Raw genomic sequence first — 23,894 nt, 5'->3', positions numbered from 1 at the left:
GTGTCCCCCAACCCCTTTTTAATCCTCCTCCTTCGCGGTCCAGGCACCATCCTCTTCCGGGCTAGAGGCAGCCCTGCCGTGGCCCTAATTCCACCGCCTGCCTTTAAGTCTGCCTGGTGGGGGGGGGAGCGAAAACAACAATCCTGCTGGGTTGGAAGGTCAGGATAGAAGGAGGGAAGAGGGGAGGCCCTGCCAGCTTCTCATCTCCACCATGTTTCTCTTGTTTGTTGTTTGTTTGGGGGGGTCTTTTTTGTGAGGGGAGGGCGTCAAAGGTGATGACGAACCAAAGAGGGTGGGCAACGGGGGGCACCCATTAGGAGCAGTAGCCGCCTCCCCCCCGGAGGAGGCATTTGGGGAGGTCTCCTCTCCAGAAAGTTTCTTGGGGGGTGGGTGGGAGGGAAATGTATGTCTGGATAATCTCCCTGCGTGCTTCCTTCGGGTGTGGGTCTCTCTTTCTCTGGCGCACGCAGGGATTTGGGGAGGGGGCGAGGACGGGGGAGGGCCTCAGACATAATATTCCTTGTCTTTGTTTTTCTTGCTTTTACTGGCCGTTTTGGGAGCCGCGGCCGTCTTCTCCTTCACCACTGTGCCGTTGCTCTGCGCCGAGTTACTGATGTAGTTACGGCTCTGGTCGACCTGGTAGGAGCCTTCGTCCCGGTTGCGGTACTTGTACATGGCGTAGAGGAGGATGAGGATGCAGAGGGCGGCGGCTGCCACGATGCCCACCACCATGCCGGTGGTGCTGCTGGATTCCCGGATGACCTCCACGGCGCCGGGGGGACCCCTCTCCCCGGGGTCGGTGGGGTTAGCTGTGGGCAGATTGTGGAAATCGGGGGAAGAGGTTATAACGGGATACTTGGGACGGTTGAGCTTGTCCGGCTCGAAGGAGGTGGCCAGAGGGGGGAAGTGTTCGGGGTGGGGCCGCAGGGGGGGCTCGCGGTTGTTCATTTTGCCTGCGGGGATGCGGTGGAGCAGGGTGGGTGAAGTGGTGGAGGCCAGGAGGAGGTCTGGGCCGGAGGGTGAAGCCGGCAATCCTGTCCTAAGGTTGGGGCGGTATCCGTGGGGCTTTTTGGCGGCTCCTCCATCGGGGCGGCCCATCGGGGTCCTATCAGTGACCAAGGGGAAGGTGGTGTAAAAATCTTCGTCGTCGGTGGGGGGCAGGCTGGAGTCAAAGACCTCGCCGGAGGCGTACCCCGAGGCTTCGATGCCCTCTTCGCAGTCGCTGTCGTCTTGGTCGGTCAGGCAGGGGGCCTTCGGCTGAGCCGGGAGGGAGATGGTGTCTTTGGTGGTCTCGATTACGGTTAGGAAGGGGCCAAAGGTGGGAGGCAGGGGGACAAAAGGAGAGCGCGTGGCAATTGGAGGGGTGTCTAGAGAGTCTTCGGTTATTATGGGCAAGACTAATTCACCTCCTAGAACAGAGAGAAAAGGGGGAAGAGAAGAGAGGGGGGAGAAAGGGTCAGCCACGCGGCCAGCGGTCCCCCCCACGTCCACACAAGACAGCGTCAACCACGAGAATAGCTAGCCAAACCCCACTGACTCCAGTCCCTGCCAGCTTCCCTTTTCGTTTTGTCTAGAGAAATCAATATCAAAAGGAAAAACAAAAAAGAAAGATAATTAAAGAAGTCATTTAATCCGTAAAAAAAAAGAAAAGAAAAAAAGAAAAAAAATTAAACAGATAAAACAGCAGAACTAAGAGAAGTAAGACCCTCTCTGGCTGCTTTCTCTTCCCATCCTCTTTGGCTAAAACACTAAAATATTCTCTCTCTATCTCTCTCTTCTTCTTTTTTTTTTTCCCTTTCTGTTTTTTTTTTTTGTTTAAAAAAAAATAAGAGAGCAAACCACGGAATTCAGTCAACTTACATCAACAAATAGGCCGTGTGATATTAGCATGAAGAAAAAAAATTACAAAAAAGAAAACTAGGTAAGAATGTTTTTTGGAGAAAAATCAACTTTTTTTTTTTCTTTTCGTTTTTCTTTTCAACATCTCTCTCTCTGCATCTTGCCTTTATTTATTTATTTATTTCATTTTTTAAAAATTCGCTTTCTTCCGAGATTCATTTCTCTGGCTTGGTTTTTCATCATGGTACCCACCCACCCACCCACCCCCTTTGGCCACTTCCCTCCTCCCGTACCTCCCCAAAGAATCGCCCCAGGATTGATTGCACCTCCAAATCCCTATCACCCACTTCGATCTTCTGAAAAACTAAAACCCTTGGGGACTTTCAAATGCTTTTTTTTTTAGCTCTTTGGAAATTTGAGGATTTAAAGATATAAATCGAGGGAAAATAAGGACTTTGCAGAGCTGGGATGGCCTCCTCTGTGTTTTTCTCCCTTTTTTTCCAAATTGAACGCAGATTTGACCTTCCTGGCCTTGTGCAAAATGGGGTATAAGTGGGTGATTGGGGAATGGGGTGGGGTGTTTTTTTTCGAGGGGAGGTGTCTCCCAAGGAGGATATAGTTTTCCCTGCATTCCCACGGGATTCCCGGATAGGAAACAGATGACAGAGGCCTTAGCAAAGAACCATCTCCTCAATACCCTTAAAGAAAATGAAGTTGAAGAGGGAATCTGGGCTGAATCCATGCTTGTTGAGATGCAGGAAAGTGGATTTGAAGTGTGCGTGTGTATATAAGAGAGAGAGAGAGAGAGAGAGAGGAGGGAGAGGGAGGCAGGGGGGAGAGAGGGAGGGAGGTAGATAGCTAGCTAGAGAGAGACAGAGAAAGGTGGGGAGAGTCAGAGAGAAACAGAGAGTCACAGAGAGAGACACACACACAGAGACACACAGAGACAGGGGGGACACAGAGAGAGACAGACAGACAAACAGAGAGAGGCAGACACACACACACACACACAGAGGGATAGAGAGAGACACACACAGAGGCAGAGAGACAGAGAGACAGAGACAGACAGAGGGACAGAGACAGACACACAGACAGACAGACAGAGTGGGAGACAGAAAGAGAGACAGAGAATGGGGGGACAGAAAGAGACAGAGAGAGGGGGGGAGAGAGAGAAGAGAGAGAAAACAGAAACCCGCTTTTCAAATGTGAAAACAAGGAAAAATCCTTCTTGGAATTTTTTTCTCAAGCTGCACGCCGTGTTTGGCTTTTGAATAGGATGTTGGGAAGAAAACTGGTTTTTGAGGTCATTTTGTTGATACTTCAGCGTATTTCAAAATCCCTTGGAGTGGGTGGGGGGAGCCAATAAATAAGAGCAATATTAGAATAACGCATCCAGTTTTATTGGATGCATCCAGATTTATCTGGCCATTATAAAAAAAGAAGACGTTGAGACTCTAGAAAGAGTGCAGAGAAGAGCAACCAGGATGATGAGGGGACTGAAGGCTCAAACAGACGATGAACAGTTGCAGGAACTGGGCCTGGCTAGTCTAGGGAAGAGAAGGACCAGGGGAGGCATGATAGCAGTCTTCCAATATTTGAGGGGCTGCCCCAGAGAGGAGGAAGGGGGTCAAGCTATTCTCCAAGGCACCCAAAGGCCAGAAAAGGAAGAATGGATGGAAACCGACCAAGGAGAGATTCAACCTGGAAATAAGGAGGAATTTTCTGACAGGGAGAACAATTAACTAGTGCAGTGATGGCAAACAAAAGGGAGACTAGTGCAGCACTACCAGGGCTCATTTGGGCCACAACCAAGAGGAGGAGCTGCCCAGGGCGCATGTGCATGCCGGAAAATGGACGACCAGCGCTTCTGTTTTCTGGCACTGCTGCACACACAAAGGCCAGAAACCCGGAAGAGGAACAGGCGATGCCACATGTGCCAGGCAACATGGCTCTGTGTGCCACTTCAAGCATGCATGCTGTTAGGTTCTCCGTCACGGAACTAGTGGAACAGCTTGCTACCAGAAGTTATGTGTGCTCCATTCCTAGAGATTTGGAACACTGGAAGTCTTTAAGAAGATGTTGGATAGCCATCTTTCTGAAATGGTATAGGGTTTCCTGCCTAGGCAGGGGGTTGGACTAGAAGACCTCCAAGGTCTCTTCCAACTCTACTATTGTATTGTATTTTATTTTCCAGAAAAGGCAGGACGGCCATTTGTCTGAAATGGTCCAGAGTTTCCTGTTTGAGCAAGGGGTTGGACTAGAAGACCTCCGAGGTCCCTACCAACTGTTTTACATTGTTAATATAGTCCCGTTCACCAGGATGTTTCTGGCCTCAGCAAATTTAAGAAGGTTGGACAATAAGCCTGTCCGTTGCAAAAACATGTCCCCCTGCTGGTGGGGAGCCTGGATTATGATGACAGTGCATCATTTTATTCCTTAGCTGAATCCACGCAGCATGGTTGGCTTGGTTGATTATGTTCAAAGGTTCAATGGCACAGCTGTGGTAGGGAACGGGAGAAGGAGATGCAAACATCCATTTGTGTTGTGGCCTGCCAGCGACCAGCGGATCTGGCAGCAGATTCGGACAGTGAGGCGGTTGGGGAGGAACATGGGCCAGTCCTGGAGTCTGGGGAAGGCTCTGAGGAGGTCTCTGTGTCGGAGGCAGAGAAAGGGCCAGGGCCGTCTGACAGTTATCAGCTGCCTTCAGAGTCAGACATCAGTGAGGCAGAAGAACAGCTGGAGCTTGTTCCCAGTGTGCGCATGAGCAGAGTTGCCAGAGGAAAGGCACAGCTGAAGAACAGGGGTCGACTTGGCAGGAAAGGCCCTTTTATTAATTGACTGTGAATTCTGCTCCTTCACATCCAGCAAAGTCTTTCGAGGGAGGATTTATGGTCACAGACCTTCTCTGGCTTGGAGAGCTGCCAGGCCGATATCTGCAAAAGTTGGCCAGGAGTTTTGGACAGTCACAAACAAATTAAGCAAACTAATTGTCTCTCCTGCAAACTCCACTCCCCTTTCGCTCCCCTTTTATTTCCTCTGGGAGGGGCCATTCATCCTCCACCTGTGGCCTTACTCCAGCTGTTCTTCTGCCCCACTGATGACTGATTCTGAAGGCAGCTGATAACTGTCAGACGGCTCTGGCCCCCTCTCTGCCTCCGACACAGAGCCCTCCTCAGAGCCTTCCATAGACTCCCGGACTGGCCCAGGTTCCTCCCCAACCTCCTCACTGTCCGAATCTGTGGCCAGCGGAGCCACAGATTCGATTAGGGTGAAGGTCTGTTCCTGATTTCTTGCCAAGTAATTGCTGCTACAGCATGGAGTTTGGAAGATATCAACCTGGCAGCTCTCCAAGCCCGATAAAGGGCTGTAGTTGTGGAATCTCCTGAAAGACTGTTGGCCGGGAGTTTGCTGGAGAGGAATTCCCTTTCACCTAAATAAAAGGGGTTTTATTGGGACGAGGAGTCAATTTTGTGCTTTTGGGAAGCCTAGGTTAGAACAATTTGGCTTATTTTGTGTTAGAATAAACTGTCTTTTTATCTTCATCATGGGTGTATCATGGATACGCAAACACTTGCAGCCTCTTTCTATGTCCCACACGAAACATTTTCAAGCAGGAAAAGATCAAGAAGATTTTCATGCAGAGCAGGAGAAAATCACTGGGCTGTGTGTGGATCTCTTTTGTGTTCCTAAAAGCAAAATCCACGCTACAAAATTCAGAGCAGCGCAACAACAACGAGATTTAGGCTGCGTCTTAACCCCGAAAGATTAAGCCAGCACAGCATATTTGACAAAGCTGCCTTCCTAAATCTGGCAGGACATGCAAAAAGGTTTCTAAAACGGATTATAATTATGCATAATTTTATTCCTTAGCTCGGTTTGCATGGCACCGTTCGCCTGGTTAATGAAGTGAAAAGGTTAAATGGAATTAACCCATTTTTTTCTCAGCTTGTGCAGGAGGATTAAAGCTAATCGAATAGGTTGGACTCTTAACATTTCGGGAATGTTGCTTTTTCGAGACTTTCTGGTTTTATCTTTGAAGGCATTTCGCTTCTTATCCCAGAAGCTCCTTCAGGCTCTAGGTAACATCATCCGTGCTAGTAGGGAGTGCAATTTGCTGTTGGTTATTCTAGTGCGTGTGTGTGTGTTTCACCTTGAGAGGAGGCAGAGTAGGTGTGGCCAGGGTGGGCATGGCCCGCTTGAAAGCACTCGTATCGGGGGCACCTGTGGAGACCCAAGCGCTCTGCCAGAGAAAATGGGCTCCCAAACTCCGTTTTCGGCTGCCACAGCTTCCTGCAATCTTCTGCCAGCGAAAGCGGAGCACGCGGCCTTCCCGAACTCCATTTTCGCTGGCAGACGCGCTGCAAACTGGTCCTTCGCTGTTTCCAGAGTGGCCCCATGGGCCAGATCTAAGCGCCCCGCGGGCCGGATTCAGGCCCCGGGGCCTTGAGTTTGACACCCGGGGATTTTAGCTATCTGTGTGACAAGTGACAGCAAATTGCACCCCTTAGGTGCACTGATGACGTTACCTATTGGGGGCATGAAACGTCTGCAAGAAAGCAAGTGAGTTCAGAGAGCACCAAGGATCCCTTATTCTAGGACAGTGATAGAAAGGGAGAGCCTGCGTGGCACCGAGTGCCTAAAAGGGAGAACTTTGCGCTCATGCTCATTTATGCTACAACCAGGAAGAAGAGCTGCCCCGGGGGCATGGGGCACTGGAAAATAAACATCTGGTTTGTGCCTGCGAGCCAGGCAGCAAGTCTTCTGGTTACTGCCGTGAATGCCAGAAACCGGGCCATGCAAACAAGTGAAGCGCCATCCGCAGGACGCAGGCAGCACATGAAATCATGTCCCCACCAGTCCATGGAGAAACTTCTCCCCATGGGACCAAGGCTGCCCCATGCCCATACTAATCTGTCTAGGTTAGCCCTTCAATGCACCCTGTAGCCTATCAATAGAGCAACAGTATGGCTTCCTGAGCATTAGTGTGTTTTTCAAGCCTCGTGTATTGTTCCAGTGTTTGTCATGTTGATTAGTTGTTGCTGCCCAGCTTGTTTGCAATGTTTCAACCCTGATTTTGTTGGAAGTGCCAATCAAATAAATCAGTGGTGATGTTTTATTACTACTGTGGGGTCTGTGGGTGTGGCTTGATGGGGCGTGGCTTGGGGGGGGGGGTCTTGTGACCATGCAGCCATGTGACTGGGGGAATCAAAAGACAGAAAGTCACTTTAACAATGTCCTGCTCGAGCAGGGTTGGACTAGATGACCTCCAGGTCCCTTCCATCCCTGGATTGGCCTCTGAAGCTGCGTCTAATGCCAAGTTTGTAAGTCCTCTCCTTTTTCCCTCCCTCCCTCCCTCCCTTTTTTTTCTTTTTCTTTCTTTCTTTCTGTCTTTCTTTCTTTCCTTCTTTCTTTCTCAGCATCCCCCACTCCCCATTTTTGGCTGTGCGACGTGCGATCCTTGGAACCTTTTTTTAAAACTTTTGAAAGTATTTCACCCCTGAAATAAATATATGTTTCGTTTTATCACCCCTTTACATTTTGATCCCTGTGAGTAGTGGTTGCATGAACCTCAGGCTCTACTTTGCCCTGGGCGCATAATGCTGTGAAGACAGCCTCGTATAGAACCAGTCCTTGCTACGCAAATGGTTGTGGGTGGCTGGCTTAGAGAACAACTTCCATCAGCCAGATGCCTTCTACCTACCGTCTTTCCCCGAAAATAAGACAGGGTCTTATTTTCTTTTGACCCCCCAAAATAAGCCCTTGGCCTTATTTTCAGGGAGGCCTTATTATTTTTGGGGTGCAGGAGGCGGCGAGCGTGGTCACCTCCTGGCTGCTGCTGTGTTGCAGTATTTTCAGGGGAGGGCTTATTTTAGCCCATGCGCTCAAAAGCCCAATTGGGCTTATTATCTGGGGAGGTCTTATTTTCGGGGAAACAGGGTATCTACCTCCCTGCAAACCTACAGCCAGGCGGCTGTGCATTCCTTGGCAGCCTCTCCCCCCCTGGCAAGCTATTCCCAGCTGTTAGGCAGCAGTTTCATTAAGGATGCTTCCAGCTGCAGGGCCAGGCTGGGCAGGGAAGGGCTGTGCCAGAGCCGGTGGTGGCGCACAAGGGCCGCGGCAGAGCAAGCGAAGTGGTGTGGCTCAGCTCGTCCCGCCTGCTATGATTAATAGCCTGCTTTCCACCCCAATTAAATGTCACATATTTGCAGATTTCCTGCCATCTCAATCTCCAGTGCCCGGGGTGGGGGTGGGGGTGGGGAAATGCTGCAAATAATGATAATAATAATAAAAAACACCCAACCCTCATTTGCTGTTTAATAAGCAAGAACTGAGATGTAAGGAGGAAAATCCACCTGGAATTATCACTTGATTGCAGCTGGGGTTTTTTTCCCCTTCCTTTTTCTTATTAGCTGGGTTCGCACTAGGTCAATCCAGAAGCCTAGTTGCTGGGAGGTGGTGATGCTGGGGTTAGGGTTAGACTAGACTAGAATAACAGAGTTGGAAGGGACCTTGGAGGTCTTCTAGTCCAACCCCCTGCTCAGGCAGGAAACCCTATCCCAGGGATAGCTAACCTTTTTGTGGTCGCGTGCAGAAAGTGCATAATGCAATGCGAGCGTGACCTCCCCCGCAAGCCCCAAGCCCCTGTGCGTGCATGCGCGACCCTCCCACACCCCATCACGGCCCTAGACTAATTCAAACAAACGCTTGTCCAAAAGCCTCTTCTTCAAAATTTCCAGTGTTGGAGAATTCACAACTTCTGGTGGCAAGCTGTTCCACCGGTTAATCTCGCTGTCAGGAAGCGTCAGGTCAAAGGGGGTTTGTTTCGGAGGGGAGGGAAGGGGTGGGGGCTTACCTAGCGTAGCAAACTCAGCCTGGATTGTGTTACCCCAGGAAAGAGAAGAATTTAAGGACTGGGTCCAGCGACGTGCAGATCTCATGGCTGCCCCCCCCCCCCATTTTGGAAAATGGCTTGTGTGAATTAAGAGACCCGGTTTAAGAGAACGAATATCTAATAAAGATATTATGATCTAATAATAAGTACAGGCAAGCTTAACTCGATATCTGAACTGACCCATTTTCTAAATACATTACCTAGAACTGCTGTGTTTGCTGAAAATAAGACAGCGTCTTATTTTCTTTTGACTCCCCCCCCTGAAATAAGTGCTTGGCCTTATTTTGGGGGAGGCTGTTATTATTTTTGAGGTGCAGGAGGACCCTTAACCTCGGCCCAGCTGATCCAGAGAGGGCCAGAAGTTCTGTCTCTGTTTCTGGCACAGCCCTAGCCTCACTGGGCCTGCCGCTCTTTTTGCAGCCGCCACTAAGAGAAGGGGCACGGGAGCTAGGGTTTGTGGGAGCGGCTTCCATGAGGCTGTTCCACATGAATGGCAAATGTATGCGGGGCGGGTGGAGCATGTTCCCCCCTTCCCTCCCCCCCCCAGGAAATGCCAGGGGCCGGCTGCGCATGTGGTTAAATACTTTAGGAGAGGGCTTATTTTCAGGGGAGGGTGTGAAGTTTCCAAGAGTTGGCCTAATTATTATTTTTACCTATTATTACCTTATTTTAGCACACACACTCAAAAGCCCGATTGGGTTTATGATCAGGGGAGGTCTTATTTTGGTGGCACGCAGGCCGTTGTCAGCTGATCTTTTGATCTCCTGGCTAACACATGTGCGCCAGTCAGCTGGTCTTGGGAAAATGGCCTGAAAACGACCCAGAATCAGGCTGTTGTTCAAGCCATTTTCAGACTGTTTTGGAGGCTCTCTTCAGGCTGTTTTTAGCCTGGAAAATGTTCTGAAAATGGCCCCAAAATGGCCAAAAACAGGCATGCACCTGCCGGCCAGATGGTCTTTGGGTTTTTGGCATGCACGCCTGTCCCAGTTTGGGCACTCGGTGCTGAAAAGCACCACTGGTCTATGGGATGGTTTCACATCGTCGCCTGATTCATGCGAGATGTTAGGGCAAATGATGGCTGGATGGACATTTGCCTTTACGGGTACCAGTAGTGCTTGACTTACAGCAGTTTGTTTAGTGGCCATTCACAGATACGGCACTGAAAAAACTCATGGCCTTCGTCCCTAAAAGCATTCAAGAAGAGACTGGACTGCCATCTGTCAGAAATGGTGGAGGGTGCTTAGAACTGTAAGGATTGATCCTCCTTGCAGACAGCTGGTCATTTGCATCTTTTTAGAGGGTCATTAAGGCCACTTGGAGGTTTATTTGTGTCTTCTTTAAAGACATTTTGCTTCTCATCCAAGAAGCTTCTTCAGCTCTGACTGGATGGTGAGGAATGGAAGGGTTTATCCTCCTTGCAGACAGCTGGTCATTTGCATCCTTTTAGAGGGTCATTAAGGCCACTTGGAGGTTTATTTGTGTCTTCTTTAAAGACATTTTGCTTCTCATCCAAGAAGCTTCTTCAGCTCTGACTGGATGGTGGGGAAGGGAAGGATTGATCCTCCTTGCAGACAGCTGGTCATTTGCATCCTTTTAGAGGGTCATTAAGGCCGCTTGGAGGTTTATTTGTGTCTTCTTTAAAGACATTTTGCTTCTCATCCAAGAAGCTTCTTCAGCTCTGACTGGATGGTGAGGAATGGAAGGGTTTATCCTCCTTGCAGACAGCTGGTCATTTGCATCCTTTTAGAGGGTCGTTGAGGCTACTTGGAGGTTTATCTGTGTCTTCAAGGTCACCTGAGTGGTGCAAATGGTTCCTGCAGTCTGCAATTTTTCTCCGGAAATCCATTCCCCGAGGGCACAGATCAACCTCCAAGTGGCCTCAACGACCCTCTAAAAGGATGCAAATGACCAGCTACCTGCAAGGAATATAAATCCTTCCAATTCCCCAACATCCAGTCAGAGCCGAAGAAGCTTCTAAGGCTGACAAGCGAAATGTCTTCGAAAGAAAAAAACAAGTCCAGTTGCCTCCTGACAACAAAAAACACCCAGGACCTGGACGACTGAGAGTGCCCGAGTGCTTTGCCAGAGAAAACGGATTCTCCTCCTCCTCCAACCCTCTGCCAGCTCCGTTTTCGCTCTCAGAGGCACTGTGGACCGCCCCCGAATTGTCTTTGTTGCTCTTCTCTGCACCCTTCCCAGAAAGAAAATGCCATGTACTCATCAATAAATGCCATTTTGTCAAGTGTTCCAGAATTTTTGATCCCGTCTGGCTCGGGAATTCTGGGAGTTGAAGTCCACAAGTCATCAAAGGGCCATCGTTCCCCACCTCTGGCATACAGCATCTGCCAAAGGGGTTGTTTTCCAAGCGGGGCTCTCTGCATGCAGCAGTGTTGCCCAAATTGAGTTGCCACCAGAACAGAATAACAGAGTTGGAAGGGACCTTGGAGGTCTTCTAGTCCAGCCCCCTGCATAGGCAGGAAACCCTACACCACTTCAGACAAATGGTTGTCCAATCTCTTCTTTAAAACCTGGAGGTTTTACAAGTTTTTAAAAGTTGGAGCATTCACAACTTCTGGAGGCAAGTTGTTCCATTGCTTAATTGTTCTGTCAGGAAATTTCTCCTTCGTTCTAGGTTGCTTCTCTCCTTGATTAGTTTCCACCCATTGTTGTTGTGGTTTGCTGGCGGCCAGCAGAGCTGGCAGCAGAGTCGGAGAGTGAGGAGGTTGGGGAGGAACATGGGCCAGTCCTGGGGGCTGACGAAAGCTCAGACGAGGGCTCTGCAGAGAGGCAGAGAGGGAGCTAGGCAGCACTGAGGCAGAGGAACAGCTGGAGCCTGTTCCCAGTGTGCGCATGAGCAGAGCTGCCAAAAGACAAGAACAACTCAGAAGCAGGGTCGACGTGGGAGTAAAGCCACACCTTGGAGGTGATTGGCCCCTCCCAGAGGAGACAAAAGAGGAGCGAACGGGGAGGGGGCTTTTGCAGGAAACAATTCGTCCCTTTGGTCGTTTCAAGAGTGGAAAGTTCTGTTTGTGACTATAAGAGACTCTGTGCCAAGTGTGGCCTCGCCCTGCGTTTGGAATCTAGTTATCTGGCAGCTCTCCAAGCGAGATAAGGTGCGTGTGGATAAACATTCCTCTGAAAGACTGTTTGCTAAGCCCTTGTGGACTGGGAATGAAAGGAATTCACAGTTGTGTAAATAAAAGAGGTTTTGCAAGGACCCAGACTCTGCTTCTTGCTTGTTAAGGAAGCTTGGGTCAGAACAATTGCTTCTTGTCCTACCCTCAGGTGCTTTGGAGAACAGCTTGACTCCCTCTTCTTTGGGGCAGCCCCTGAGATATTGGAGCACTGCTGTCATGTCTCCCCTAGTCCTTCTTTACATCAATCTAGATATACCCAGTTCCTGCAACACAATACCCATGGTTCCCGGCTACGTCTGGGCATCTTTAAGGGCTGCTCCCCAGCTTCCATCCAAGAAAATGCACTTTATTCCCGACGCTGAGAATGAAGACTCTTAAAAGAAGGTTGGGATTCTTCCCTTTTGGGGGGGGAGGCATGGAATTTGTCCTATGGATGAAAGCTGGATCTGCTCCTGTCACACTTACCCCCACCCTCCAGCCCTCCCCACATCTGCATTCACACACTCTTAATCTGGATTACGCTAAACTCAACTTTATGGACATGTAAAACCCATTGTCTGTTAAGCCAAAGGGTTTAAGGCATTCGCCCCTCCTGACATAAGCAGGCAAACGCTGCACATTTTCGATTCTTACAACAAGATTGTGTCATTAGCGTCGTTACGCAATGTCACCAAAGACATCCGTTTTCAGGATTTGCATATATTTATATCTGCCTCAGTCCATAGTAGATTAGAGGGGGTGGGGGGAGGAAATGCAGGATACTTGCAGATATGTTTAGTGCAATTTAGAACGAAGGCATTAATTCGCGTTAAATACTTGTGCATGTAGCACAAAACATAATGATACGTAAAAACTAGCTCTGCATTATTAAGGGATATATCTAGGAGCCACCCGCCTTATTAAATTTGAAAAATGTGAAATCGGGATCAGTTACACCGACGGTTTATTGTGTGGTTCACACTTACGACCGATGCAGGAACCTCGTGATCATGTGATCAAAATTCGGATGCTTGGCAACTGGTGCATATTTATGACGGTTGCAGCAGTGGTGAAATTCAAATTTTTTTACTACCAGTTCTGTGGGAGTGGCTTGGTGGGCGTGGCAGGGGAAGGATACTGCAAAATCCCCATTTCCTCTCCACTCCAGGGGAAGGATACTGCAAAATCCCCATTTCCTCTCCACTCCGGGGGAAGGATACTGCAAAATCCCCATTTCCTCTCCACTCCGGGGGAAGGATACTGCAAAATCCCCATTTCCTCTCCACTCTGGGGGAAGGATACTGCAAAATCCCCATTTCCTCCCCACTCCAGGGAAAGGATACTGCAAAATCCCCATTTCCTCTCCACTCCAGGGGAAGGATACTGCAAAATCTCCATTCCCTTCCCACTCCAGGGGAAGGATACTGCAAAATCCCCATTCCCTCCTCACTCCAGGGGAAGGATACTGCAAAATCCCCATTTCCTCTCCACTCCAGGGGAAGGATACTGCAAAATCCCCATTTCCTCTCCACTCCAGGGGAAGGATACTGCAAAATCCCCATTCCCTTCCCACTCCAGGGGAAGGATACTGCAAAATCCCCATTCCCTCCTCACTCCAGGGGAAGGATACTGCAAAATCCCCATTTCCTCTCCACTCCAGGGGAAGGATACTGCAAAATCCCCATTTCCTCTCCACTCCAGGGGAAGGATACTGCAAAATCCCCATTTCCTCTCCACTCCGGGGGAAGAATACTGCAAAATCCCCATTTCCTCTCCACTCCAGGGGAAGGATACTGCAAAATCCCCATTTCCTCTCCACTCCGGGGGAAGGATACTGCAAAATCCCCATTTCCTCTCCACTCCGGGGGAAGGATACTGCAAAATCCCCATTTCCTCTCCACTCCAGGGGAAGGATACTGCAAAATCCCCATTTCCTCTCCACTCCGGGGGAAGGATACTGCAAAATCCCCATTTCCTCCCACTCTGGGGCCAGTCAGAGGTGGTATTTGCCATTTCTCCGAACTACTCAAAATTTCCACTACCAGTTCTCCAGAACCTGTCAGATCCTGTATTTCACCCCTGGTTCCAGGGGTAACGTGATCCCCTTCTCTGGCAACCTTCTGAGAAGCCAAGTCAATGGGGAAGCTGGATTCATTTAACGACCACATCATAGACTTCACAACTGCAAGGATTCATTTAACAACGGGGGCAAGAAAGGTTGTAAAACTGAACGACACTCGCTTAACTCTCCAGCTTAGGACTGAAAATGTTGGGTTCAGTTGGGATCGCAAGTCGAGGACTACCGTAAATTTCCACATGTCCATCAGAAGGAAAGAGAGCCAATAGTGTTTGGTTTTAGCAGGAAGTGGAGGCTTTCAAGAGGAGATTCGGCTGTCACTTGTCAGAAACGGTGTAGGGTCTCCTGTTTGGGTGGGGGGGTTGGACTAGATGACCTACAAGGTCCCTTCCAACTCTGTTAATCTGTTAAAGTGAACTTTATAATGCCTTGATAAGACCCCAGCTAGAGTCCTGCATCCAGTTTTGGTCACCACACTATAAAAAAGGATGTTGAGACTCTAGAAAGAGTGCAGAGAAGAGCAACAAAGAGGATTAGGGAACTGGAGGCTAAAACATATGAAGAACGGTTGCAGGAACTGGGCCTGGCTAGTCTAGGGAAGAGAAGGACCAGGGGAAACAGGAGAACATCTTCCAATATTTGAGGGGCTGCCCCAGAGAGGAGTTAGGGTCCAACCTATTTTCCAAAGCACCTGAAGGCCAGACAAGGAATAATGGATGGAAACTGATCAAGGAGAGATTCAACCTGGAAATAAGGAGGAATTTTCTGACAGTGAGAACCATCAACCCATGGAACAGAAGTTGTGGGAGCTTCATCCCTGGAGGCTTTCAAGAAAAGACCAGACTTCCCTCTGTCAGAAATGGCGCAGGGTCTCCTGCTTGGGTGGGATGGGGGTTGGACTAGATGACCTACAAGGTCCCTTCCAACTCTGTTAATCCATCTTAAGAGGAGGGATGGGTTTGACTTGGACCTGCTTGCTTTCTCTCAGGGAGTGAGAATCAGCCCTACTGGCTGGGGAATTCCAGGAGTTGAAGTCCCACCAATGTTAAAGTTGCTAATGTTGAGAAACCCTGCTCTAAGAAAGCAGGAACTCTGCTCCAAGGCAGATGGGCTGCATTCACACAAGACGCAAGACTGGCGCAAACCTAGGGTTTGGGGGATTTCCTTGAAATTTCCCCAACAATGAGAACAATTAATCAGCTTGCCTCCAGAAGTTGTAGCTGCTCCCTCACTGTAGGTTTCTAAGAAGAGACTGGACGGCCATTTGTCTGAAACGGTAGAGGGTCTCCTGCTTAGGCAGGGGGTTGGACTAGAAGACCTCCAAGATCCCTTCCAACTCTGTTATTCTATGTCCTATTCCTATTCCATTCCATTCTATTCTGAATTCTACTCTATTCTACCCTCAATATTATTTTCTCTATTCTATTCTATATTATTTTCTCTATTCTATACTATATTATTTTCTATATTTATTCTATTCTATACTATATTATTTTCTATATTCTATTCTATATTATTTTCTATATTCTATTTATACTATATTATTTTCTATATTCTATTCTATTCTATTCTATACTATATTATTTTCTATATTCTATTTATACTATATTATTTTCTATATTCTATTCTATTCTATACTATATTATTTTCTATATTCTATTCTATTCTATACTATATTATTTTTTATATTCTATTCTATTCTATTCTATTCTATACTATATTATTTTCTATATTCTATTCTATACTATATTATTTTCTAAATTCTATTCTAGTCTATATTATTTTCTCTATTCTATTCTATATTATTTTCTCTATTCTATTCTACTCTACACTATATTATTTTCTCTATTCTATTCTACTCTACTCTACTCTAATTTAACTTTACTATACTCCTACCTTGCACCCTGTACTGGGCCACTGAATTAAGCCGCATGAGATTTCTTTCGTTTGCACATGGCAATACTGCAAGCGCAACCGTTGTCCGCTTTGACCTGAGTTCTTGGTTTAGTGTAGTGTGTGAAGCCTGCTAGAACGGTGGTGATAACAAGTGTATCCCTGTTCCCAGTTTTGAAGCATCCAAAGGCCTTGTTAGAATAGTAGTCTTACTTATTTATTCAATGTATGCACCCACCCATCCCAAATTAGTGATTCAACTCCCTATACTGGGCATGGGCTGGACTGGATGGTCTCCAGGGGTCCTTTCAAGCCGGGCGTTTTATGTTTCTCTCGCTCTAGAAATGCCTGCAAGCTTCCTTTCTATTCTATTTTTAGGTGGTGTCGGAGAATGCTTTCATTCCACAGGATCTTTCCTGCTTGATCTTTTATGTTTCAAAGGTAAGGCCAGAGTCCTTTGTAAAAAAAAATATCATTGTGCCTTTTAATGCTTTTGCTTTTGATGTTTTCTGCCTTCTTTGATCTTTAAATATTGATGGAGACACACACACACACACACACACACACGTGTGTGTGTGTGTGTGTGTGTGTTGTATTTGTGCTGATAAATAAATAAAGGGAGACTAGTATACATCTATTTCAAGCTATTTAGCTCTCATCAGCTAGCCATACCCTTACTGGGATTGGGCATAGCAGGGGTTGTAACACAAATACATATATATAAATATAGTTACTGTTGCAACATCATTATTATAATTTGTTTGTCTGGGGTTTTGTATTTTTGTTGTTTACTGTATATTTTATTTCTGTCTGTACACCGCCCCGAGTCCCCTCGGGGAGAGGGGGCGGTTTATAAATTTAATAAACTGAAACTGATTATTATCGTCGCTATTGTCAGTTTTTTTTAAAAAAAAGCAGAATACAATTAACAGGATCTCTGATAACTGGTGTTTTTACCCGCTTTTCCACTTCTCAGTAGATTTTAAAGGCTGAGGACCAGGAGCTTGATTTTTAAAAAGCGACACGGCTGCTGATTTGCAGGACCCTGGGATTTTGTGCGTAGGGGATGTGACCGCAGCGAGTAGAAGAACATCTTGTTGTGCAGGTGTGTGAATTTTTGTGTGTGTTTAAAGACAAGAGAAAAGAGGAGAGGAGAGTTGGAAGGGAAAGAGGATAGAATTAGAGGAGGGAAAGGGTATAGGAGGGGAGGGGAGGAGAGAAAGGAAGGATAGAAAAGGAGAGGAGGGTGGGGAGGAGGGGATAGAATTAGAGGAGATTAGAGAGGGGAGGAGAGGAGGGAGGGGAAGGGAAAGGGGATAGTAGGAGAGGAGAGAGGGGAGGGGAAGGGGAAGGAGAAGAGAGGGGAAGGGGATAGAAGAGAGGAGAGTGAGGGGAAGGGGGTAGAAGGAGAAGGGAGGGGAAGGGAAAGGAGAGAGGGAAAGAGGATAGAAGAAAGGAGAGGAGAGAGGGGAAGGGGATAGAAGGGGAGGGGGGAGAAGAAGGGAAGAGAAGAGAAGAGAAAATGCAGGAAGGAGGAGGAGGTAGAAGTGGTGCCCAACTGCAACTGGGGCTCCCGGATTTGCAAAAAAGTCATCTGCTTGAGTCTCTGCACAGAGAGACACCCCCCCCCCAACTCATCCCTGGGGCTTGGGCAAGGCTGGGGCAATCCCTCCCCCTCCTAACTCGGGGGTGTCCCGGGGCAGTGAGGATGGAAAAAGACCCACCGGTACTCGGCTCGCATTCCTCCAAGTCTTCATCATCGCTGGGACACTCGGCCGAAGCCACCAGCAGGTCATCTGAATTCTGGAGAGAGGGAGAGAAAGGCCTGGCGGTCAGCAGGGAGGGGGAAAATCCTCAGGCCTAAGTAGACCCCACATCCCTCCCTTCCTCCCATCCAACTGGGTTTTTTTTTCCTTTGAAGATCTGTCCTTCGCTGGCACAAATTCCCAGGTTTTTGTTAGGATTGAAATCCCCCCCCCCACAACTTTGTAAGGTCCTGTGTTTTCCCCCAAAATAAGCCCTACCCCCCCAAATAAGCCCTAGTCTGATTTTAAGTGTGCACCTAACAGAACGGCAGAAAAAACCATGGCTACCAACCTGCCTCCCATTGAGGACCTGCACACTGCAGGAGTCAAAAAGAGGGCTGGGAAAATATCTACAGACCCCTCGCATCCTGGACATCAATTGTTTCAACTCCTACCCTCAAAAACGAGGCTATAGGGGACTGCACACCAAGATAATTAGACACAAGGACAGCTTTTCTCCACTGAACGCCATCACTCTGCTAAACAAATAATTCCCTCGCCACTGTCAAATTATCTACTAAGTCTGTATTAGTATTCTTTTTCTCTTCCTTCCTAGTACCTCTCTCTTCCCACTTATGACTATAGCCATGTTGCTTGTATCTTTAACATTTATATTGTTTTACTTGTTTCCTAGTATGATTTGATTGCTTATTAGTAACCTAAGACTATCACTAAGTGTTGTGTCTTTTTCATTCCTGATGAATGTAGTTTTATTCTCCTTATGCACACTGAGGGTTTATGCACCAAAGACAAATCCCTTGTGTGTCCAATCACACTTGGCCAATAAAGAATTCTATTCTATTCTGTTCCAATTCCTATTCCTATTCTATTCTCTCCTCTATTCTATTCTATTCTATTCTATTCCATTCCATTCCATTCTGTTCTAGTTTCTCCTCTATTCTATTCTATTCTATTCTCTCCTCTCCTCTATTCCATTCTATTCTATTCTCTCCTATTCTATTCTATTCTATTCCCAGGAAAGATGGCGAGGAGATCTCCAGCCTTGGAATATATCACATTTTTCTCTCTGCTGAGCAAGCTGGCATTTGTATTCCAGAGCTGGCATTGCAATGTATCAACCCCCCCTTCCACACCTGTCCAAATTAGTACGACAAACACTTGGACAGGCCCCGAGGTGGGGGAAGACGTCACCCCTGTGCCCTCAGTCTGCTTGGTTCTAGGTTTTTGCATACAGCTAGTCCTCAACCTACAGCAGTTCATTTAGTTACCGTTCAGTTACAACAGCGCTGAAAAAAGAGATTTAGGTCCGTGTCTCACCCTTACGACCGTTGCAACTGGTAGCCCTCGACTTATAACAGCTTATTTAGTGACGGTTTGAAGTTATGACGTTTTTCAGACTTACGACCGTGGCAGCATCCCCGTGGTCACGCGATCAAAATTTGGGCGCTCGGCAACCTTAATCAGTTTCCATCTGATTCTGCTGCTTTGGAGAATAATTTGACCCCTTCTTCTTTGGGGGCAGCCCCTCAAATATTGGAAGATGCTCTCCTGTCTCCCCTGGTCCTTCTCTTCCCTAGACTAGCCAGGCCCAGTTCCTGCAATCGTTCATTTTATGTTTTAGCCTCCAGTCCCCTCATCATCCTGGTTGCTCTTCTCTGCCCTCTTTCCAGGGTCTCAACATCCTTTACAGATTAACAGAGTCGGAAGGAACCTAGTAGGACATCTAGTCCAACCCCCTGCCCAAGCAGGAGATCCTACTCCATTTCTGACAGAAGGCAGTCCAGTCTCTTCTTGAAAGCTTCCAGGGATGAAGCTCCCACAACTTCTGAAGGCAACTTCTGTTCCATGGGTTGATTGTTCTCACTGTCAGGAAATTCCTCCTTATTTCCAGGTTGAATCTCTCCTTGGTTAGTTTGCAACCATGATTCCTTGTCTGGCCTTCGGGTGCTTTGGAAAATAGCTTGAACCCCTTCCTCCTCTCTGTGGCAGCCCCTCAAATATTGGAAGGCTGCTATCGCGTCTCCCCTGGTCCTTCTCTTCACTAGACCAAGATGATGAGGGGACTGGAGGCTAAAACATATGAAGAACGGTTGCAGGAACTGGGCATGGCTGGTCTAGTGAAGAGAAGGACCAGGGGAGACAGGAGATCATCTTCCAATACTTGAGGGGCTGCCCCAGAGAGGAGGAAGGGGTTCAAGCTATTTTCCAAGGCCAGAGAAGGAAGAATGGATGGAAACTGACCAAGGAGAGATTCAACCTGGAAATAAGGAGGAATTTTCTGACAGGGAGAACAATCAACCCATGGAACAGAAGTTGCCTTTGGAAGTTGTGGGAGCTTCATCCCTGGAAGCTTTTAAGAAGAGAGTGGGCTGCCTTCTTTCAGAAATGGTGTAGGGTCTCCTGCTTGGATGGGGGGTTGCACTAGATGACCTTCAAGGTCCCTTCCAACTCTTAATCTATATTCATTGAAACAGAATTTGCCTTTGGAAGTTGTGGGAGCTTCATCCCTGGAGGCTTTCAAGAAGAGGCTGGACTGCCCTCTGTCAGAAATGTTGTAGGTAGGGTCTCCTACTTGGGTGGGTGGGATGGACTACTAGATGACCTAGAAGCTCCCTTCCAACTCTGTTATTCTGTTAAGAGCTTAATTTAGATTCCTGAACTGAGCTGGGGATGGAACGTAACCTTCTGATCCTTCCCAACGTTACGATTTTAAGGCGGGAGATCTCAAGAGGTTTTTCTACGCACCTGCATACCCGCAAAAGCCAGCCTGGCAAACTTGCAATTGAAGATTTTTCCCCTGGACTTATGGGATGTGAGGCTTCAGATGTTCTGTTCGCCTACTTTAGTGGACCGGATGTCCCTCTCTGGGAAACAAAGGATTTTTTAAAAACACCCTTTAAAGTTTAAAAAAAAAAAACACCCAACAAACCAATTACCCACTTTTTGTGCCAAAGTACTTATTTATTTAAGCGCCTCGGTCCGATTACTCCCGAGGCACGTAAAAAGAGGGTTACGTTAAAGCACATTAGAAGAGATTAAAACTCAAAACTCCCGTGGATTAAAATGGCAAAACGGAATGGCAGGAACGGCTGCCGTGCCTGCAACATTGCAACAATATTATGGAATAGAATAGAATAGCAGAGTTGGAAGGGACCTTGGAGGTCTTCTAGTCCAACCCCCTGCCTAGGCAGGAAACCCTCTACCATTTCAGACAGATGGCTACCCAACATCTTCTTAAAGACTTCCAGTGTTGGGGCATTCACAACTTCTGGAGGCAACTTCTGTTCCACTGATTAATTGTTCTGTCAGGAAATTTCTTCTCAGTTCTAAGTTGCTTCTCTCCTTGATTAGTTTCCACCCATTGCTTCTTGTTCTACCCTCAGGTGCCTTGGAGAATAGCTTGACTCCTTCTTCTTTGTGGCAACCCTTGAGATATTGGAAGACTGCTATCATGTCTCCCCTAGCCCTTCTTTTCATTAAACTAGACCTATCCAGTTCCTGCAACCGTTCTTCATGTGTTTTAGTCTCCAGTCCCCTAATCCTCTTCGTTGCTCTTCTCTGCACTCTTTCTAGAGTCTCCACATCTTTTTTCCATATCGTGGCGACCAATTATAAAGGTACTCGAAGAGAAGCAAAAATGGGGTTTGGGCTGATTACGAAGACGGGTAAAAATAAAATTAAAGCAGGGATAAAACGCAGTGCCTGCCGAAAAGGGAAGCGTGGAGGTGTGACAAACAGACAACCTGAGGATTGCTCTGTAATGGCATTTGTCAAAACTACACCGGGGGTGGGGAGAGAATTGAAAATGCTGCCCTGGGGAGGCCCATCCTGCGAAATGGCTGCAGTGGTTGCAAAGAAGAAGAAGGGAAGGGACCTCAGAGGTCTTCTAGTCCAGCCCACTCCGCAAGCAGGAGACCTTGTACCATTTCCGACAGGTGGCTGTCCAGTCTTTTCTTAAAAGCCTCCAGGGATGGAGCAGCCACAACCTCTGGTGGCAAGCCGTTCCACTGGTTCATTGTTTTCACTGTTAGGAAGTTTCTCCTTAGTTCCAGGCTGCTTCTCTCCCGGATTAGTTTCCATCCATTGTTCCTTGACTTGCCTTCTGGTGCTTTGGAAAATAAATCAGCCCACTCCTCTTTGTGGCAGCCCCCCAAATAGTGGAAGACTGCTATCATGTCCCCCTCTAGTCCTTCTTTTCTCTAGACTAGCCAGACCCAAATCCTGGAACTGTTCTTCGTTATGTTTTGGGCCCAGGCCTTTAATCGTCTTCGTTTCTCTTCTTTCTACACTTTTTTCCCCAAAGTCTCAACATCTTTTTTGTAAAGTGGGGACCAAAACTGGCTTCAGTATTCAAGGTGTGGCCTTACGAAGACTTTAGAAATCGGTAGTAATACCAGTTGCCATGGATGGCTGTGAAGGTTGGACCACAAGGAAGGCTGAAGAATGGAGGCCTTTGAACTCTGGTGCTGGAGAAGAAGACTCCTGCATTGAGTCCCTTGGACTGCAAGGCCATCCAACCGGTCAGTCCTAGAGAAGATCAACCCTGCCTGCTCTTTAGGAGGCCAGATCCTGAAGAGGAAACTCTAATGCTTTGGCCAACTAATGAGAAGGAAGAAGGACTCCCTGGAGAAGAGCCTCATGCTGGGAACAACGATGGAGGGCAAAAGAAGAAGAAGGGGACGGCAGAGAAGGAGGTGGATGGATGGAGTCACCAAAGAAGTTGTCCTGAGCTTGAATGGACTCCAGAGGATGGTAGAGGACAGGAAGGCCTGGAGGAACGTGATTCCATGGGGTTGCGATGAGTCTGACATGACTTCACAACTAGCAACTACTACTATTACTTCTACTAATACTTCATGTGATTTTGATTCTCTGCCTCTGTGCCTTTTTGCAATCAAAGGTTCACAACACACACACACACACCAGAAACATAACCCTGGGCTCTGGGTCCACCTAATATGTCTGTCTGTGTCTAGGTATCAATACAGCCCTCATCCCTTACAGGAATGAGAGTCTCACAACAGCTCTGTGTGGACAGATTCAAGATTAACAGAGTTGGAAGGGACCTTGCAGGTCATCTAGTCCAACCCCCATCCACCCAAGCAGGGGACCCTACACCAGATGGCAGTCCAGCCTCTTCTTGAAAGCCTCCAGGGATGAAGCTCCCACAACTTCCAAAGGCAACGCCTGTTTCAATGAATATAGATGAACAGAGTTGGAAGGGACCTTGGAGGTCATCTAGTCGAACCCCCCAGCCCAAGCAGGGGCCCCTACACCAGGTGGCAGTCCAGTCTCTTCTTGAAAGCCTCCAGGGATGAAGCTCCCACAACTTCTGAAGGCAACTTCTGTTCCATGGGTTGATTGTTCTCACTTGTCAGGAAATTCCTTCTTATTTCCAGGTTGAATCTCTCCTTGTCTCCAGTTTCCATCCCTTGTTCCTTCTCCAGGCCTTCGGGTGCCTTGGAGAATAGTTTGACCCCCTTCCTCTTCTCTGGGGCAGCCCCTCAAATATTGGAAGAATGCTCTCATGTTTCCTCTTAGATCTCAAGTTATGACCACAACGGGAAGCACAAAATTTCTGTTGTCAAGTGAGACGCTGAAGTGAGTTTTGCGCCTTTTTGCGACCTTTCTTGCCACAGTTGTTAAGTGAATCACTGCAGTTTGACAAGCTAGTCACAAGGTTGTTAAGGGAATCTGGCTTCCCTTATTGACTTGGCTCATCAGAAGGTCGCCCAAAGGGGATTGCGTGACCTTGGGACACAGCAACGGCCGTAAGTGTGAACCAGTTGCCAAGCATCCGAATTTTGATCGCGCGATTGTGAGAATGCTGCAGAGATCATAATTGCACGAGTCACTTTATTCAGTGCTGTGGTAATGTTGAATGGTCACTAAACGAAGTGTTGTAAGTTGAGGACTATCTGTATGTAAACAGAGAACAAACTCCACTTCCTTCCAACATTGATTATGTTACCTAGTTGGGTCATGAAATGTCTACAAGAAAACAACCAAGCTCTGAGAGCACCAAGGACCCCACAGTCCTCCTCCTCCTCCTCCTCCTCCTCCTTTCCACAAACCTTACTCCCTTCTAGCATTGATGGTGTTCTCTAGTTGGGTCATGAAACGTCTACAAGAAAGCAACCAAGCTCTGAGAGCACCAAGGACCCCGCAGTCCTCCTCCTCCTCCTCCTCCTCCTCCTCCTCCTCCTTTCACAAACCTTACTCCCTTCTAGCATTGATGGTGTTCTCTAGTTGGGTCATGAAACGTCTACAAGAAAGCAACCAGCTTTGAGAGCACCAAGGACCCCACAGTC

The 23,894-nt window shown here is 47.7% G+C and overlaps 2 protein-coding genes across 4 annotated transcripts in view; one reads left to right on the top strand and one right to left on the bottom strand.

Moving 5' to 3' along the window:
- The window catches only part of LOC309400198 (uncharacterized protein), a gene marked incomplete at its 3' end in the record, with an annotated part of 120,883 nt that overhangs the window by 86,548 nt on the left and 10,441 nt on the right, over nucleotides 1–23,894 (top strand). Inside the window, exons 3-4 of one of the 2 annotated variants that reach the window (XR_014176624.1) lie at nucleotides 16,196–16,258; nucleotides 16,794–16,928. Coding sequence is in view for 1 of the 2 variants with exons in the window: in XM_081968592.1 (XP_081824718.1) it covers nucleotides 16,196–16,258; nucleotides 16,794–16,796 (66 nt within the window). Of the gene's footprint in view, nucleotides 1–16,195; nucleotides 16,259–16,793; nucleotides 16,929–23,894 lie in introns of those variants that run through there. The other variant, XM_081968592.1, reaches the window with a different exon arrangement.
- Nucleotides 496–23,894, bottom strand: part of NRXN2 (neurexin 2) — a 363,942-nt gene continuing 340,543 nt past the window's right edge. For both annotated transcript variants that reach the window (XM_081968494.1, XM_081968495.1), the window contains 2 exons: nucleotides 17,542–17,620; nucleotides 496–1,409 (listed from right to left, as the gene is read on the bottom strand). In XM_081968494.1, the coding sequence (XP_081824620.1) occupies nucleotides 505–1,409; nucleotides 17,542–17,620 (984 nt within the window). In that variant the 3' untranslated portion in view covers nucleotides 496–504. The remainder of the gene's footprint in view (nucleotides 1,410–17,541; nucleotides 17,621–23,894) is intronic.

Source organism: Natrix helvetica (assembly GCF_964273705.1).
Source record: "Natrix helvetica genome assembly, chromosome: 16".
NCBI lineage: Eukaryota > Metazoa > Chordata > Lepidosauria > Squamata > Natricidae > Natrix > Natrix helvetica.
The sequence above is the reverse complement of the archived record's forward strand: the minus strand, read 5'-3'. Positions and strand labels throughout refer to the sequence as shown.